The sequence below is a fragment of the Pungitius pungitius genome, chromosome 2 (assembly GCF_949316345.1).
Source record: "Pungitius pungitius chromosome 2, fPunPun2.1, whole genome shotgun sequence".
Lineage (NCBI taxonomy): Eukaryota > Metazoa > Chordata > Actinopteri > Perciformes > Gasterosteidae > Pungitius > Pungitius pungitius.
The window spans coordinates 22,861,019-22,879,122 of record NC_084901.1 but is presented as its reverse complement, the minus strand read 5'-3'; the positions used below and the strand labels follow the sequence as shown (position 1 = coordinate 22,879,122).

Below are 18,104 nucleotides of genomic sequence, written 5' to 3'. Positions count from 1 at the left end.
CGACAGTGGCAAAGAAACCAGAAGCAGAGGTGTGAGGCCTGCCCTCCTCCTCTGCCCCTCCCTGAAGACGCAGTCAACGCTTCCCTTAAAGATGATCCCGTTGGGACAGGGCTCGACCTCTGACAAGCACCGGGCTGTTTCCTGTCAGATAATCTCACATTGATATTGGCTCCTGGAATGGCTACGAAATACATCTGTGTTTTTATATCACAGACAGTGAGTAAAAAAAAAAAAAAAAAAAAACCTTCCCGTCTGCCTAATTGGAGCGAGACAAAGTAGAGTCCAGTAACTCCTCTAAAGACTGCGCGCCTTCTAGCTTAGGCTCCTCCTTCTCATCCGACTGCTTCTTCTTGGCGGGCTGTTTGCTGGACGAGGGCGTGCCCTCCTGCATCAGCTCTTTGGCCAGGATGCTGGTCACTGCGTTACCAGCTCGCCTGTGGTTGGCTGAGAAAAGAGAAATGATGAGTTAGTAAGATCAAAACATGTCATGTTCATAGCAGATGAAGTCCATACAGATATGTCAGCACATGCCGTGATGGGAAACATCTGGGGTTTGTGCAAAAACAAACCTCAATTAGCCAAACAGAGTAATAACCACAACGAACAATGAAACAAGCGAGATGCCTCATTTCTTACCAAAACACAGAGACATGCATTAATGAGACACACAAAAACAGAAAGGGCTTAATAGTATGTGGGCGAGTACGTGTGTGGATTAATGAGACATCCTGCCAGTGCCGGCTTAGACTCAACCTGATCTTAAAGCGAGTGAAGACATACGCGGCATGGCGGACATTCAGATGAAGAGGGAGTGGCAATTAACGTTTAAAGGGCAGAGGGGAAAGCGGTAGGACGAAGGGTGAGACACCACCAGGCATGCAGGTGGATGAAAATGAGACAAACATGGATTGAGAAATAGAGGAAAAAGGAGGCCTCAGCTGGAAGGAAGCAGTAGAACGGATCCCAGACACAGTGTGAAAGCAGTGAGGAGAGACGAGAGATGCACAGATGCTGCCTCTTTTATTCTTCTACCTGCTTACTCCGCTACATCCTCCTCCTCCCACGCACACACATACTAGCAGTAGCCTTGCCCTTATCTCGCCTTCTGTCTGCATCCTTTACGTTTCAGTTTCCTGCGTGGGATGCGTGCTGTGCAGCAGCGGCCATTTTGAATAATATAGGTCAGTGGGAGATTGTTTGGATGTCGGGTTCTGCCTTGTCTATGTATGTTCACAACTGAGAGGGTATAAATAAAGGGTTGACGTCAGCACAGGACACATTTGTTATAAGCACGCGCACAAACATTGACGTAATGTGTTCCTCTTCCTACTGATGAGAAATAAAAGATCGATCCAACAAGGTCATGATGCAAACCAACAGCAATACACATGCAAATGAAGGGTGGAGCGCAGATGACAAACCAATATTTGACAGAGGGGAAAACACAACACACAGAAACAAAAGTTACCTAACAGGTCTCCAGAACTAGCTGTGACAAAGACACAATAGAGTCTGGGGAGAAAGAGGAGAAGATTTGGTTTCTCAATTTCACAGATTACTCGTCTTCTGTATGTGTGAAACTCAGCCGGACTGATGGGAGCGGACGGCTGCACAGTCAGGTTACCATTTCACTCCGTTTCCTCAGAGATTCTCTATCGCTCAGTCAACTCTCAAGTATGTCCTGCACATCTATTTTTGTCCATTTCGCTCATATTTCAGTTCATATACGTACTAATTAGAAATTATGTAAATGTCCCCAAAATGAGGCAAAAGAGTGCGAGTCAGTGTGGGTGTCATTCTATGTGCACTGTGTGCCGAGCGAGTCCTAAAAATAAAACCACGCAGAGAATAGCTCTTCAAAGGCTGTCAACCCAGCTCCTCTCTTCCTCCTCCTCCTCCGGAGAGAGAAGACAGCGAGGAGTATCACAGGGTTGTTGCATTGTATGCAGCAGAGGGAAAAGATGAAGTAAGAAAGAAACCAGCAGATTAAAGTAATGAACATCTTATCTGCACTTATACTATTCAGGAGGTTTGGACACATTCTCATTCAACGAGAGTGTCCAAACCTTTGACTGGAAATGTACACATATGTATTTCATTTCAAAACAACAAAGGTTTAGATTTCATGAACAGCTCGGCCCTTTGGTTGATTGAGGGCTCTGTGCAGCAACAAATTATTAAGTATCACCAGACTCAATCTTATAAGAGTACACCTGAGGCTGGTAATTGAGAAGTTGCAATTCAATGGAAAGTAAATAAAATGAAGCTTTCAGGGGAGACGAACATCTCAGAAGTCCTCTTTTGTCATGACGTATTTGCACAAAGACACACGTGGGTCTGGAAGGAGCCGTCTAAAGCCTGAGAACCTTAGATGATGAAACATAACGCTGGGATTTTGACCACTCTTTATTTTAATGTTTTAATCCATCTCTTGCAAGCCTCTCAACCTTGTGAAAGTACCCCTTTGACCCGTGGCTCTACAAACACAGGAAACACTCGGGATGTGTATCCAGAAACTCGCTGTGATGTTGACTAAATGATCCATGTACTTGGCAGGAAGCCCGCAGTGTATAAACGAGACGTCGGGACTCACAACAAAGACGGCTTACTGCTGAACCAATGTGTTTGCACATTGAGGGTGCAATCAGAGGCGTAAAGATCATCTGTAACACATTACACTCCAGGAGACTGAATAATGACTGTCTGATGAGGGAAAGAGCCCTTTGTTGTACAGCATGCAAGTGTGTCGACCTCATGAGGGCAAAATAAAGAAAAACAAGATAGCAGAGGAGCGGATTTGCAGCAATGCAAGTTTGAGGCAGCCGAAGACGACAAGCTTCCAAGAACCAGAGGCCTTGGTGAGGCACAAAGTGTCTCTAACCCGCACAAAGCACGCACCGCAACCTAGTGAGCATGAACTCTGCATTGGTGTGACCAACAGCGAAGCAGCCATCTTCTCTTTTCTAAGCTCATAGTCAGCAACAGCCGCTGCCGCAAAGCCCCCGGTCACATGACAACATGTAACGGCGCCATTACGAGCGCGATGGTGTGTTTGCAGAGGAAGGATGGACCTCCTTCAGCGTCTCCGGCTAAACGGGGACTCACACCGCCCTCCTCAGGAATCGCTGCGTAACACACAGCAGCTCTGCACTGGAGGACTGTGGGAAATGGTGACGTCATCTAGAGCCACTGCCGGCTTGTGTCTGGTGCTGGTATTGATGTGTAAGCCTTTCGTCTTTCATGTGCCCCGATAGGCTCAACTGGTGCATGTGTGGGGCTTGATAATGACTTCTATTAGTCTGAATTATCTCTTCCTGTGTGTGTGTGTGTGTGTGTATGTATTTATGCGAACATCTGGGGCAGCAAAGATCTCTATAGGTTTTTTTATTATTTATTTGTAGGAGCAGACTGTCTGCGGTGCCAGCGTGTGCCTCCTTTGTTGCCATCCTGTTTATCCATGTCCCTCTGTTGTGATTGGTGCTTTGTACCTAGTTGCTACTGCGATAGGTTGCTGTGCCTGGGTCGTGACCCAACAGATGGGTCCACACTTTGAACACATCATTCCTCCACACACAGACACGAGTGCCCATATATTGCTTTAAACACATGCATTGATTGATTTAGCCAAGCTGTGTAGACGTAGACAGACAATAAGTTACAATCTCAAGCAGAGACTCACAGTTTGAGAGCGAAGAACTATGAAAAACTGTATCCTCTTGAACGTAACGTCTCTGTTTGGGTGCATGCATGGGTACGCACGCTTCCATGTGTCTTTGTATTGGCATGCAAGCATCTGGTGTGTGCATTTTGTCTATGGGTTTAAAGGAGGGGGGTTAGACAGACAGCTGAGGACACCCCATGCAGTCCTCTCATTTAACACAACCAGCACAAAGACACACACACAGTGAGCTGAGGTGCAGGTCAAAGGTGAGGCGGTATATAGCCTCCATAGCCTCGTGGCTTTCCATTCAGTCCCAATGCTGTGACACAAAAAGCGCGACTGCACACTCAATGGGCCCTTCAACACAAAGTCGACGTTTACGGTGGACACAGGTGTGAAGAGAAGAAAGAAAGGAGCGGGACACACGTCCCGTAATGCAGACCCTGGCTTGCTCCATAGTGGTTCTTTAGAACACTGAAATATTAACACAATAATGTTGTTTACATGTTAAAGATACACAACCACAGAATAAGGATAAGATTAATATATGTCAGTGGACATCGTGTCTCTTAAATCTGATTGATGTAGGTTTAACTATTATTATTATTTAAGTTAAAACATTAAATGTAGACAAATTTAAATGTTTTTAACACTCAGTATGTAACATCTGATCAGCCATTAACACAAGTGTAAGAATCAATAGTATTTGATCTGCACGGAAAAGAGGTCACAGTGAAAGTAGATGAGCAACTGGTTTAACTGGCCTAGGGCCGTGACATATTATATCTCATTATCAGTGAGATATAAGAAAAAACATGATGCTACCTTTAAAAAATCTTCTAGCTGTATATACCAATATTTAAAGAAAGGGTAATAATAATAGTAATTTGTGTTTTTCCATGAGCTGTGGCTCCTTCTTACTGTGGGTTTTGTAACAATATTACAGGCCCAAAGAAAATAAGTCACATTTTGTGTCATATGTTCTGGATCTATTTTACTGTGTATGCAGAAAATTGGATCAAATTATTACATATTATGGATATATTATACACAAAATAAAGGCCTGTGCATACATGAGCTGGATAGAAGCGTGTTCTTAATCATGCTGCCTCTGGCGCCACAGTCCGGATTGAATTAGGACATGTGACTCAACCATCAGACACACTGGCATTGTGCACTTCCAGAGGGTGTCCATAGCAGTGTGGGTAACTGGAAAGGCGAGGCCTTTAAACATACGTGAAGAAAAAATGTAACCTTTAACCAAAATTGCCCAAAAAGCCACGGCCTAAACTTTTTTTGGGGGGGGGGAGAATGCACCGAGTGGAGATGTGATACATGCAGCCACTTTTATTTTCCCCTCTTTTTTCCTACCACAGAGGGAGGAAGGCTCTCTCTCTCTCTCTCTCTCTCCCTCTCTCCCTCTCTCCCTCTCTCCCTCTCTCCCTCTCTCCCTCTCTCCCTCTCTACCTCTCTACCTCTCTCTCTCCCTCTCTCCCTCTCTCCCTCTCTCCCTCTCTCCCTCTCTCCCTCTCTCCCTCTCTCCTCTCCAACACACTGGAAGGTATTTCCTGTTTGGAAAGCGAGGTGGCCAAACAGCATTATGGGGGACTGAGTGAGCCCTCAAGTGGGCCTCATTTTCTCTCACACAGGGCTTCTCCCCCCCCCCCTCCCATCTCCCCTTTAAAACTGTTTTCACTTTAGTGGTGAAAGTAGCACTCTGTGATGAAAGAAACTTTGCTGCACTTAGAGGTGTACTCACTGTGACTTAGTGGATCACTGACCCCCACTTGTTATAACCCCCGTTTCCTTTTTATGGACATTTCAGACTAACAGGCTATAAAAATGCATTTGGCGAATGAAAAAAAGAAAGATGAAAGAAACCACAAAACAGTAAAAAAAAAAGAAAGGAAGAAAAAAACAAAGTGCAGACTATGCTCTGGTTCTGTTGCACTCTGGAGCTCCGCTTCACATCTGGCTTTTAATGAAGGAGGTATTGGGTTGCACTCACTCTTCCCCAGCCTGTGTTATGTGTGAATACTCAACCCACACATGAATGCATGAGAACAAGCGCACACATGCACACACACAGGCTCTCTCCCCCCGAGTTAATGGGCTCACATGGTTTCACACACGTTTCCTAGCACGCAGTATCACGTTACAGGTCTCTATCAAAAAAGCTCAGACTGCCTCATGTTCATTTGTATGGTCATACAAATACACATTAAACACACAATTAACAAAAAGCGAGGGAGAAGAAGACTCTGGTATCCATTCAGTACGCGAGCTGGATGGAGCGGTGGGACACAGCAGAAGCTCACCACATTACTGGCTGGTCTCCAGTGGTTTGAATGATCAACAATCCAGACTGTGCTCACATACGGGAAGTGCACTTCTGGCTGCCCCAGTAATCACAAAAACATAGCGGACATTTTTCGGAGTTCCAAGAAGAAGTGGAAAGAAAGATTTTCGGTAGAATGTTTGTGATATTATAGATTTGATTATTCTAGTGAGCCAGGATTTCACAGCTTACATAAAAATAAGTGAAATGATATATTTCTTATTTGACGATGACAGCATTTTTTCATTCTTTAACCCGTTCAAATTTGTTTTGCCTATTGACCGATCACTAATTTCATTTCCTTAAACGGTCAACTCACACACTGATTCATCCACCTCATGAATTCCCATTCCACGGCCACACCCTGCCCAGTTGCTCCTCTGCAGCGTCTCCCTGCCCACACCCACCCCTCAGCCCGCCCTCCTTCCTTTGTCATTGTGCCAGCCATTGGTAACCATGGCCACCAAATACTATCACCACCCAAAGCCTCTGGGCCATGCAGCAGATGGGACGTGGAGACATGAGGAGCACAAATCTGTGGTTGTGTGTTGACAGAAAAAGAGGAAAGAGGGGTATGAAACAAATGAGTATCATATTGTACCTAAAAGTGCGTATGTGTGTGTGTGGAAGGAAACAGGAATCTGTAGATGAGGGAACACGTGACACTTTGGGACAGCTGCATGTTTCCTGGTGTACGAGTGAGTACCTGCTTGTCGTGGTCCTCTCTTTCTCCTGAAAGCAGCGCCGGACTGCAGTGCCTCCAACAGGCCATCCATGATACCAGTCTCATCCCCCTCTGTAAAACACAGCATCCACCACGTCAGCAATGCATCAAAAGAACACTGGGATCAAACTATATGTGGAGGCACATTTAAACTTTTACGAATGTCACACACACATCGCAACCATGTTATTTTAAAATCAATACAGCCCTGACGTATTTCCCGACAGAGGGGGAGTGATTATTGGTTTTCGTGAGCCCTCTAACCTATAACTGTTCCTTATGAACATGCCAAAACACGCGTGGGCGGGGAGGTTATTTAGCAGCCACATGGTCACGTTGGAAAATTAGCTAAAGTGCATTAACCCAGATAGGAAGTGACCTAAATCAGCAACTGTCTCTGCTAGCAGCTATATGGAGCTGTCTCTGGGAGGAAACTTCTGTAAACACACAAACACAGCCTTATTAGAGACACACCCATTAAAAGGAGCAAACTTTTCAGGGATGTGTAACTTGGGCTTTCAGTTAAAAGGGTGCCGACTGAAAATTAACCATGTATCTCTTCATGGGAACAGGGACCGTTTTTACAGTGCTTATCCAAAGTCTTAAATCAGAGATCAGAGAATAGGGGTGTATATGGCAGGCAGGGGTGAGAGACAACATGGCAAGGTTGGCTGTGTGTACAAGTTTATATGTGTGTGTGTGGCTTGTTTTCTAGACAGGATTCAGTGACTCATCTCAGCACTCAGGCAGATGGTTTTAATTATTTCTATTTGAAAAGAGACAGAGGGGTCTAAAAAAAGGGGCCAGTGAGGTGGGGTTAAAGGTTTATGTCGTCACCTCCCCAACCCCCAAACACACAGAATATCTAATCCTGCACTAAGCCATGGAGCAGATGGCCTGTGGTCTCACCCATCATGCCAGAGAAAGTCTTCCCCACACACTCCACAGCTCACATACACCCCTCAATGTCCACATCCTGGAACTACACTCACAGGGAGGGAGCCCATTTTTTTCCTTCTTCCGGGGAAACACATCTGGCCAGTTTCCTTACTCTAATCAAGTGGTTGGGTTATACTAGTGGTGAAGCAAGCAAACGCACGCACACACACACACACACACACACACACACACACACACACACACACACACACACACACACACACACACACACACACACACACACACACACACACACACACACACACACACACACACACACACACACACACACACACACACACACACACACACACACACACACACCATCTTGTGTGGAGCAGTAGCACCCCTAATGGACGTTCACAAACAACAGAGGGGGATGTGAATGGAAACATTCACAGAGATGATAAGTTAAAACAAACAAAAATAACAAGAGGAGCTAAAACAAAAAGCAATAACAAGAGACAAAAGGGGGGAGGGGGGGGAGGAGTTTTCGAAGAAAAGCGTCCAAGCGGGTCGGAGACAGAATGTGGATGTTGCTAATGTGCCTTAATCATTCCCCTCCTCCCAGTGGCCTGCAGCGAGGGACGCTACCGGACTTATCCCATCTCATCCCCTCTGCTTTCCTCCTCTGCTCCTTACCTCCTTTTCTATAAGAACAACAACACGGTCTAATCCTCAAGAGAGCATCTGCTGCCCTACCGCCCCGCCTCCCTCCCCCACACTCTTCTCTCTCCCACTCGCTCTCTGCGTAGAGCGCGAGCACTCCAAGTGGCTGTTCCCATACCAGCATCTCTGTGGGCGTGTAAGGTTTGCTAGACCCAAGCACACAGCATCACCCATCGTTTCTTACCGATAGTACTGACACCTAGCTGTGGAAATGAGGAAGGGTCATTGGCTTAGTAGTCCGGCACGTTTCCAAAGATGAGTGTATGACAGCTGGGGAGGGATCCTGTAGCACTAGTCTGAACCATGAACTTCTATGTTTCATGAGAGCCAAATAAAGTAGAGTAAAACCAAGTTGTGGAACCCTTTGTTCACCAAGCCGAGGCTGCACTGAATCAGCGCCCCTCTGTCTGACTCACATAGGAATGACAAGGCCACAAAGTGCAAACACGCACTAACCTTCGAGGGTTTCATCAACAACTGGTACATTACGTCCACAAAGGCATTTGTGAGATAGTGAGGGTATGTGAGTTGAAGGGTGGGGAATCGAAAGATAAAAAGGGAGCATGCAAAAGTCTAGCTGCTGAAAACAACCTTTGTATAGTGAATGATGCTTCTAAACAAATAGAGCACAAAGACCAGGTGTGTCCATGGCAGATTTGTGTGTGGTTTCATTTAAATAGGAGGGTGTTGAATGACTCTGGGCTACGGGGTCAGTCAAATTCACCACCTGTATGTAAATAATCTCCAGCCCACTCACGCACTCATCTTTGAAGCACTATTGTGATGCATCTGTGCATGTCTCTAGAGGCTGAGCAGGGAAACTTGACTACCTCACTCGCTACCACAAAATGTTTACTCCATACTTTAAACACAGACACTAAACATTCAGAGCGGAGCCTCTGTGATTGCTGCGTCTTTAAGTGCCCTTTAAACGACTCGGAGAAAGGCTGGAAGGACTTCTTGTAAAAGGAGTTTAAAGCTGACACACAAATACAGTCTGAAAAACACACAAAGTGCGAGAACACTTCTCCAACACGTAGGCTAGGAAAAACAGAAACAATCACAGCGGGTAAAAGAAACTAGTAGCAACTAGTAGTCATTTTGTAACACGCTGCAGCACATTTGGACTGTGGGGTCCCAGGAAAACAAGACTGTAGCCAGAGAGAGGAGGAATGCACTGAAACTAGGTCACACTCTGAGGGAAGGGGGAAAAGCAAATTTGCAGAAATGTCAGTCTGCGGGGCAGGATTTTAGAACTGTATGTATGCAAGGATGAGCGAGTGAAAATGTGTGTGTGTTACCAAGGAGAATATGCTGATAGAATTTTTCCAAGTACAACAGCATTTCATAGAAGAGTGTGGTGATAAAAAGTTTATGAAAACAAATCCCCTGTCCTCCTGAGGAGTGAAAAGAGGTCAGGCGGTTGCTTATATACATCCTCCTTGTCCTCACTCTCAGTACAGATTATTGCTACTTGCTTGCTTAAAAACCAAGGTCATCAACATTAGATTACTCTGGTCTATAAATACTGATTGTGTGTGTGTGATAGAAAGAACAACCTCACACACACACACACACACACACACACACACACACACACACACACACACACACACACACACACACACACACACACACACACACAGATAATTCACAAAAGCATGGACTCTGACTGCCCCCAACTGGAGTCTGAGGGGAACACAAACTGAGAGACGGGGTGATTCTCCTGCTTTCAGTCACACAAAGAGGTAAACAGATATGTTCCAGCAATAAGTGACCTGCGTTGATGTCAAGGAGCTGGTTCTTCTGTTTGTCCTCCTTCTCCTTATCTGCCTTCTCCCTGGCCAGCTTGGCCCTCTTGATCTTCTCTTCAGTCTCTTTACGTTTCTGATTGTCTTTCACGGCTTGCTGTTCCGGGGACAAACAGAAGGACATCAGACGTGTGTGGAAGCTAAATAGGAGTGTTGGGTGTGGATACGTTTAAATAAAATAAAAAATACAGCAGAGATTTCGAGAAGACAAATATATGATGTATGTGATAATGTCTGTATGTATACATAACTCCATAATTAATGGAGGGCAGTTACCCACAGTGATTCTTCTGAGGGGAGCCCTTCAAAAAGGCCTATTTACAGTTGATTTATAAACTGATAATGGAGCCACTCTCATTATTATGTCAATACAGACATGTGTGCAGGCTTTATTTATCTTCCTGGTTGATTTGCTTTTGACTTCACTCGTGTGTGTGTGTGTGTGTGTGTGTGTGTGTAGTGTACGTGGAAGAGTTGATTCTTGTATGGTCAGGCACACGTTCAGGTCACACTCCACATGGGTCATTCTCATGAACACACCTGGAACATGTTCTTAAAGGTGTTGAGGTCCCCAAAGAATTCCTCTACGGAGATTTTTCTCGGGTCAAAGACAAAGAACTCTCCCAGGTCGCTGTATTGCTTCTCCATATTCTTATGCAGCATATCCAGCTTCTCAAACTGCTCCTCGGCGGTACCCACAAAACTGTGGAGACATGCTGTTAAGGAACATAGAAGACCTCTCTGTATCTGCGAGAGACAACAATCATACATCAAGACAATAAGGTCTGTTTGTTTGACTGAATAAAGAGGATATAGACATCTTCTCCACAAAAAGGTCCTTGTCACTTTGTGGGGGAGGAAAGGTTTCCAGATCTTTTTTGAGGTTTTTGATCTGACGGCCCATCTGGTCAAGGTTCTTCTGAAGTGTCTCCGCAGAAACTGCAGAAGAAATGTGAATGATGAAGAATACCTACATACATATATGTATATATATATATATATACACATATATATTATAACTGGCCGTTGGGTTTTCATACTCTAACAATTAGACCAAACTGTATCAATAAGATGACAACAATTTGTAACCAGCGGGTGGTATGCATGAATATAATATGGATGGAGGTTTTTAAGACCATCACGTTTCCCATGTACCTCTGCTGGCCTTTTCAACGTGGATGAGCTCGTCTGCGAAGCCCATGACGTCAGGATACTGCTCCTGGCACACGTCGGCGAGGAAATGGAGTAGCGTCTGTTTGAGATCAGCTGATTTGGTGTCCCGCAGCTGATTGGGAGAAGGATTGATTTAAAAATGGCACACTGAAAAAGGCCATCGATCAAAAGTGTTCAATCTATCCGTGTGCTGTCACTGCACTTTTCTGTTACAGCAAGTAGGATGAAGGTTTTCCAAAATTCTAACATTTCTGCACTCACATCATTGTGCCTTCTTCACAATAAAAGAAAGCGTGAAGCGAAAAGAACAATAATGTACAGAGGAAAGAGTTAAATGTTCATATCTGTGTGTACTGCATGGCATGCCTAAAGATAGCATTGGAAAGACATTCCAGCATTGCTGTTGTCTAGATTCATTTGACGTCACTCAACTAAATAAAACTGGTAAATATCGCAGTGTAACATGATTTTACTCGCGCTACTTTGTTTTTGTTGAGAATAATCATCATTTCTATTATTATTATACTTGAGTGTTGCCACACATGACTTCCGAGAAGTACCCAAAAGTTTAAACTACAGAACTTTCAAGCACATTCCCCCACAGTTTGTTCTGTGTTGTATGTGACCTCTCCACCAGATTTTTACCTTGCACAGGTATGATATGGAGAAGCCAAATGCCTTCCCATTGCGGGAGCCCGCATTCATGTAGTTCCCGAGAAGGAGGATGATCTCTAGCAGCTTGGTGAAGTTCTGGCTTTGACTGAGCTCCTCGCAGGCTGCGGTCACAGACACCACATCTGGCTTGATGTTGTTCAGCTGCTCCTCAAACTGCAGCTTGAACAGGACGGCCTGGAGCCGTGGCGTCAGACGCTTCACACCAGACATCTGGAGAAAGAGAGGGAGGGGTATTTGTTGCCACGTAGATTGTGTGCTTGTGTGTAGTTATGTGGGATCGAAGGGGGCTTCCTTCATTACTCACATCCGTCACAGCCGAACAAAGCAGTCTGTGTTGAACAGCGTGAGGGTTTTCTGTGTCTAATGTATTGACGACTGAATGACTATTTGAGTATTTCAACATTTCACATGACTCATTTGCCTTTACACTGATTTCCTTGCCCAGTTTGTGGTTGATCATGTACGAGTCAGCTGGAAATTTTAACACTATGTTTTGTGTGATTGTCCTGTGTGTGTAAGTTTTCTCACCACTACTGCAAACTGCTCCGATTCGGCCAAGTCGTTATATTCATCCTTCATCTCTGCCAGGACATTCAGCTGCTCTGCTTCTGGTAGTAGTTTGATCATGCTCTATAAACAAGGAGAGCAGAATATACTCTACATGACTATCACCATCTCCAATATGTTGGGACCATGCGTCCCAACATATTCCTTTAGTGAGACGCAGGTCGACAAAAAAACACAAAGACAGATGAAGTGACCCTGGACCTAAATGTCCTCTATGTATCCCAATGCGAGGGACAGTCAGTGTGCAGGTGCAGATAATGAGCCTTAGCCTTGAGGATTCAATGTATGACGAATCTTGCGCTGCCAGAGATAATGAATAAAATGAGAAGTGTCCTTTTGAAGGACACAAGGAATCAGGAATCATTTATTACCAAAATATGTCAGACGCACAAGGAAGTAGACTTGGCGCATAACAGCAGAACCAAGGGAGAGGCTGGCAATCAGGAGAGCGTACCATGAGCTCAATACACTTCATTTATTCAAAGCTATGTGGGGAATAATACCCGAGAACCGACACCATATTAGAAGATATAATACCTGAACCATGGACTCTGTGATGACCTTCTCATTAACCTCCAGGATGGCGTTCTTGATTTCCTCATAAGGGACACGGAAGGATCCCAGGAAAATGGCTGTATGAACAGACACAGTTAACATCCAGTAAGCATGAATGCATTTAAAGAGTGATGCCATTGGGATGCGTTCAAACAGAAGGGCCTCTGTGGACTTACAGAGGTTCTGTGAGCACTTTGAGTCGAGAATCTTCAGCTCCTTAACCTTCTTCTTCTGCAGCTGCTTCTTTTCATCTCCGCCATCCTGCTCCTTTTTGGCTGGGAAAGGGAATAAAAAAATGGGGAGGTTGAATGGTAACATTCAGAAAAGCACAGAAGCATATTTCTCAGTGTTTTGTTGTATGTGTGATGGCCAGTACAGCTGGATATGAATATAAATGATGTAGGGAAGAAGCACAGTGGTTGTGTAATAGCGAGAGAAGTGGATACGAGGGGCGGACAGAAGGCCCATGTGATGCTATAGAAACTGACAGACTTGGCACGGCCTTCACATTTTTCAGCCCCTGCCAACTGTATGGTGTCACGGAGGTGTCGGGGTTATTGTATCGTGTGTCCTTGGGGTACGAGGGAACCGCGTGGCCTGCAACACCGGGGGAAAGAGCTCCCCGGCGGCACATGGTTCTGGTGAATACGGTCGGACGTTTGTCAGCTGTAAGGCATTCAAAGTCTGCACGCACTCATATACAGTAGATCACATTAAGCTGATCTGACAAGGTCGGGGTGGTGACTGTACAGATGTGTCAGCATGTGTGCGGGGCCGGGATAATTAAGAGTGGAAGATGAACAAGCACACGGGTTTGACCACTGAGACGCAATAATCTTATGAAGATGCCGGACAAATAGCAATGTGAGAAGTTTCTCTCTTATCTTCATGGGCATGACACAAGAACAATATAGTGTATAAGTCTCAATGCAACAATTTGTCTCATTTGGTATGAGCTATGCCTCAACCACTTCCTGTCCCTTAGTTATTTTTTCCAGTCGCTCCTTAGGTTGTCTAATTCCATCTGTGGCCTTCTCAGTGTGTCATCTTTGTTAAGACCAGACAGTAGCAGGAAATAATAATCACCATGGCCAAAACAGTCAGCCAGAGTAAGAGCCGGCCTTTGTCAGTATCTGCATGAATCACACTGACAAAATGATACAAATGCCAAAGCAGCCCCCGTGCGCCGAGTTCACCTGTTTCCACTTCCCGACGGTGACCTCACGTAATGACATCACAAGCGGAGTTTTTCACTACAGCAGACGAGGCTTTCTGGACTTCACCTGACCCCCGGTTCTTCTTTTCCTCACCTCCTCACAGGCCCTCTGCCGCCTCGTCCCACAGTCAACCAACATTCATCACTGTACGTGTTCGGCACTGAGACACAGACCAGAACACGTCACCCATCAGTCCTCCCTCCATATGTCCGGTCAGGCTTTGTCTGTACGTGAGAGGCCAATCAGTCGGACAGTCTGGGGCCTCTTAATGAGCTTCTCATCCCTCCATTGAGAGCATACCCTCTTGGACAAAGCAGTCAGTCAGTGGACTGTGGCCTCAATAACTCCCATTGTTTCATTTCAGCTGTGTGAAGCTCCTCTCTGATAATCAACCATCACTCGTATCTAAAGTTGGACAATCTCGTCTCTTTGAACTCCGTTCTTATAGCGTTTGCATATAATTTGTCCCATAATCAGCGAGATCAGCTGTGTGCATCGCTACCACGAATCAATAATACTATTGTGTGTCCAGCACTCCGGCCGCGGTCTCTGCTGCGGGGCAGGAAACCACGGCAGGAAGTCGCCCATCTCACACACAGGAAAATCTCTCAGGACATCTGAGAGGAAACCACATGATAGCTTTACACAAACACATAAACCCAATTAGTCACAGCTGAAAGGTTAGGATACACTCAAAGGAAGTGACAAGCATCTACAAATAAACACCTCGGGACAGAGACACAAACGGGCCCTGAAATAATCCACTTTTTCAAGAAAGTACAATATAAAAAGCCGGAGGAAAAGTTAGTTAATTTAAAGATTTAGCGAGGAATAAAGGAACCAAGTACAAGTGTAAGAGCTCACATCTGTAAACAAAGCACAAATATAAATGACAAAGCGACAACATACATATGCTACAGCGCAGATAGTTATAATATATAATAATATCATGGACTGGCAATTTTGACTAGTGACCCAGTGAAGGCATCAACAGGTCACTTTGCGCACCCATGTGAGTGTGTGTGTGTGAGTCCGCATCTAAGATAGATGTAGAGCCACGGAGGGAGCATGTGTCTGAGTGTGTGTGTATCCGTGTGCATCATAAATACAGCCGGCTGCGCTCCAGCCAATGAAATCAGCCACATTATGGCTGATTCATAAAATGGGGTCTGCTGTGCAGATTGTAAAATGGCTGCTGTGTGGTTTTCCACATGCAGACTTAGTTTCATTTATGATCCGATGGCACCTCTAGCGTCGGCTATGGACCACTGCACCACGTTACACTTAGTCACTGTGGGGGAGGAGAGGAGTCCATCGGGAAGGCAGAACACACGTATGGCTAGACGGGACGCACTCGCCGACATGTTCACATCCACATGTTTTATCGCCGCAGCTGCCTTTTTGTTTTTCCGTCATACAAAGAGCAGCACCTTTTGTGGGAAGAAATCACTGCGACGCACACACACACACAGACACACACACTTCCCCCCTCGTCTCCCCAACAGCTGCTTGGCACTGACAGATGATGAGGATGGGGGCTGTGAGCATGTGTGTATGTGTGTGTGTGTGTGTGCGCACACACATGCCCAAAAAGCGTGTGTGTGTGTGTCATGAAAGAAAAAAACAAAATTCTTCCTATTTGACTTCTGCTTTCAATTAGGGAAAGGAGAAAAAAAGAAGCAGAGGGAGGAGGAGAGGAGGTGAAAGAGGGGTGCAGAGGATCACGAGCCAAGTCATGCAGAGTTCTCTGTCAATCTATAACTGTGTGTGTGTGTGTGTGTGTGTGTGTGTGTGTGTGTGTGTGTGTGTGTGTCTATCAGCACAAAGAGGAGTCTGTTTATCGGTCAGTGGGCCTGAGTGTATCCTTCAACCCCCCTTCCTCCTATTCCCTTCCCACTCCTTAAAAGGACAAAATGTGTGGTGGAGAAGGTGATGGGTAGCCAGGCTTACAGAAAGAAGAAAAAAAAGGGCAGATAGTACAAGGATAGACACAGATGGACAAAGAAAAATAAGAGGTAGAAATGTGTGGTACGTGGATTCCTTTCCACTCGGATCCACAGCCTCCACTCCATAGTCTCTTCTCTTGTTTTTACATGCAGTGTTTTCATCCTTTAGTGAATCCACTACCCGCTTGCGGAGTGCATGCGGTTTATTTTTAACCCACTAAAAGCTTGCAGATGCTGTGCTCCATTGTATATAAATATGTTTTTACCAGCCCCCTGGTGGCAACATAGAAACAATGCACAACATTTACTTTATTTAACTTCCAGCTAACTTTTTTTCCATTCAGCATTCCAGGGCTGGAGATTGTCTAATCTGGAGACCGGGAAGAGGGTTTATAGTTACATCAACATCCACGGGTTGCGCAGTTTCTTTGGAAAAAGGACTGAGGTTGCCCAATAAAAAGAAGCACACAAAGACACAAACACATCCTTTGCCAACTTTAAAACATAGAACTAACTCAGGGAACTTTAGAAGGTTTACATTATGAAAGCTATACTAGTAGTAGTAAAAAGGGAATAAGAAAATGGGAGGGGGGCATGAAGTCCTTTGTCTAAACCGAACAGAGGGCCCAAACTATGGCAGACAGAAGGACAGCTGTAGCTTTGGTCCCTTTAAACTTTAAATGTCCAACATGCTGTCATTCTTTTAAAAAGAGTGTGTGCGTGTATGTTACAATGTAAGCAAGTTTGACAGAAGAAGAATAAGGGGGTTTCCACGGTAACTAGGTCTGAAAGAGCCCCTTCATCCTGTTTTTCCACTGTGAAAGGAAATAAGAAAAAAAGGAAAAATCCTGACTCTGTGTGTGTGTGTGTGTGCGTGTGTGAATAGAACCAGATGGCAGGGAGTGGCAGTGGGGAGGGGGGACGGGGGCAGGATGTGGGAGGGCCAGGATGCAGGGGGAGGGCATGTGGGAGGGGCCAAGAGTGTGCTCCCTTGCGCTCCCCTGGTGCATGAACAGTGTAATTGCAGCTTGAATTTTCTACACTGAACTAAATTGAATATTATTTAACTAAAATTGGTTTAGAAACATAAAAAAATAAATAAAAAATACACATACCAAATGAAAAAAATATATAGAATACAGAAATGTAGTTTTGCTTTGCCAACTGCTCTTTTTACATTGGTCTATAACTCAACCAAGAGTGAAAGGAACAACACTTCTGAAATTAGTTCAAAATATTTTTTTTTTTAAATCTGAACACTATAAAAATAAGTTTGCAGGAATGTATAAAACACATTTTCTTATGTAATGGTATTGCATAATTCAAATTATAACAAAAGTATAACAACCCTCACATAAATTCAATTTGATTCCAGTTAAAATTAAATAGATCTGGTACCCTTATGTTGACAACATGTAATCACTCATTTAAGGTCCATCAGTAATGGATTATATAAATATAGTTTATTTAAATATAAAATGTATTCATATTTAAGGATTTTGACATTAAAATCGTTAGTCAAAGTATTACACAGCTTGTTAATGTCATGGTTGACAGCAGCTCGCAAACTCGTACTATTATTTGTCAACATTTGGATGACGGAAAACTCCAGTACACCTTAAACTGGAATCATTTTATACTGCTATCACGTCCATCCAATGTTAACTGCAAATTTTATATATTTGCCTTGAACTAAAAACATTTTAACTGTTATTTGGCACATTATTAAATAGGATTTTAGTTATCTAGTGTTATATAAAGTAGCAAGTCTTCTTTTAAATCTAAATGCATTGACTACAGGAGGCACAATGTGTGGTTCCTTCACTGTG

General features: G+C 44.5%; 1 protein-coding gene across 1 annotated transcript; it reads right to left on the bottom strand.

The window, feature by feature from the left end:
* Positions 1-221: 221 nt before the first annotated feature.
* On the bottom strand, positions 222-13,746 carry LOC134107198 (protein diaphanous homolog 1). The gene is made up of 11 exons (XM_062558744.1): positions 13,605-13,746; positions 13,289-13,387; positions 13,095-13,189; positions 12,519-12,620; positions 11,961-12,200; positions 11,298-11,427; positions 10,957-11,081; positions 10,683-10,847; positions 10,110-10,239; positions 6,706-6,795; positions 222-444 (listed from the first exon to the last, which is right to left on the bottom strand). Exons 1-11 carry the CDS (start codon positions 13,744-13,746, stop codon positions 257-259), a joined length of 1,506 nt encoding a protein of 501 aa, XP_062414728.1. The 3' UTR covers positions 222-256.
* Between the last annotated feature and the right edge of the window lie 4,358 nt (positions 13,747-18,104).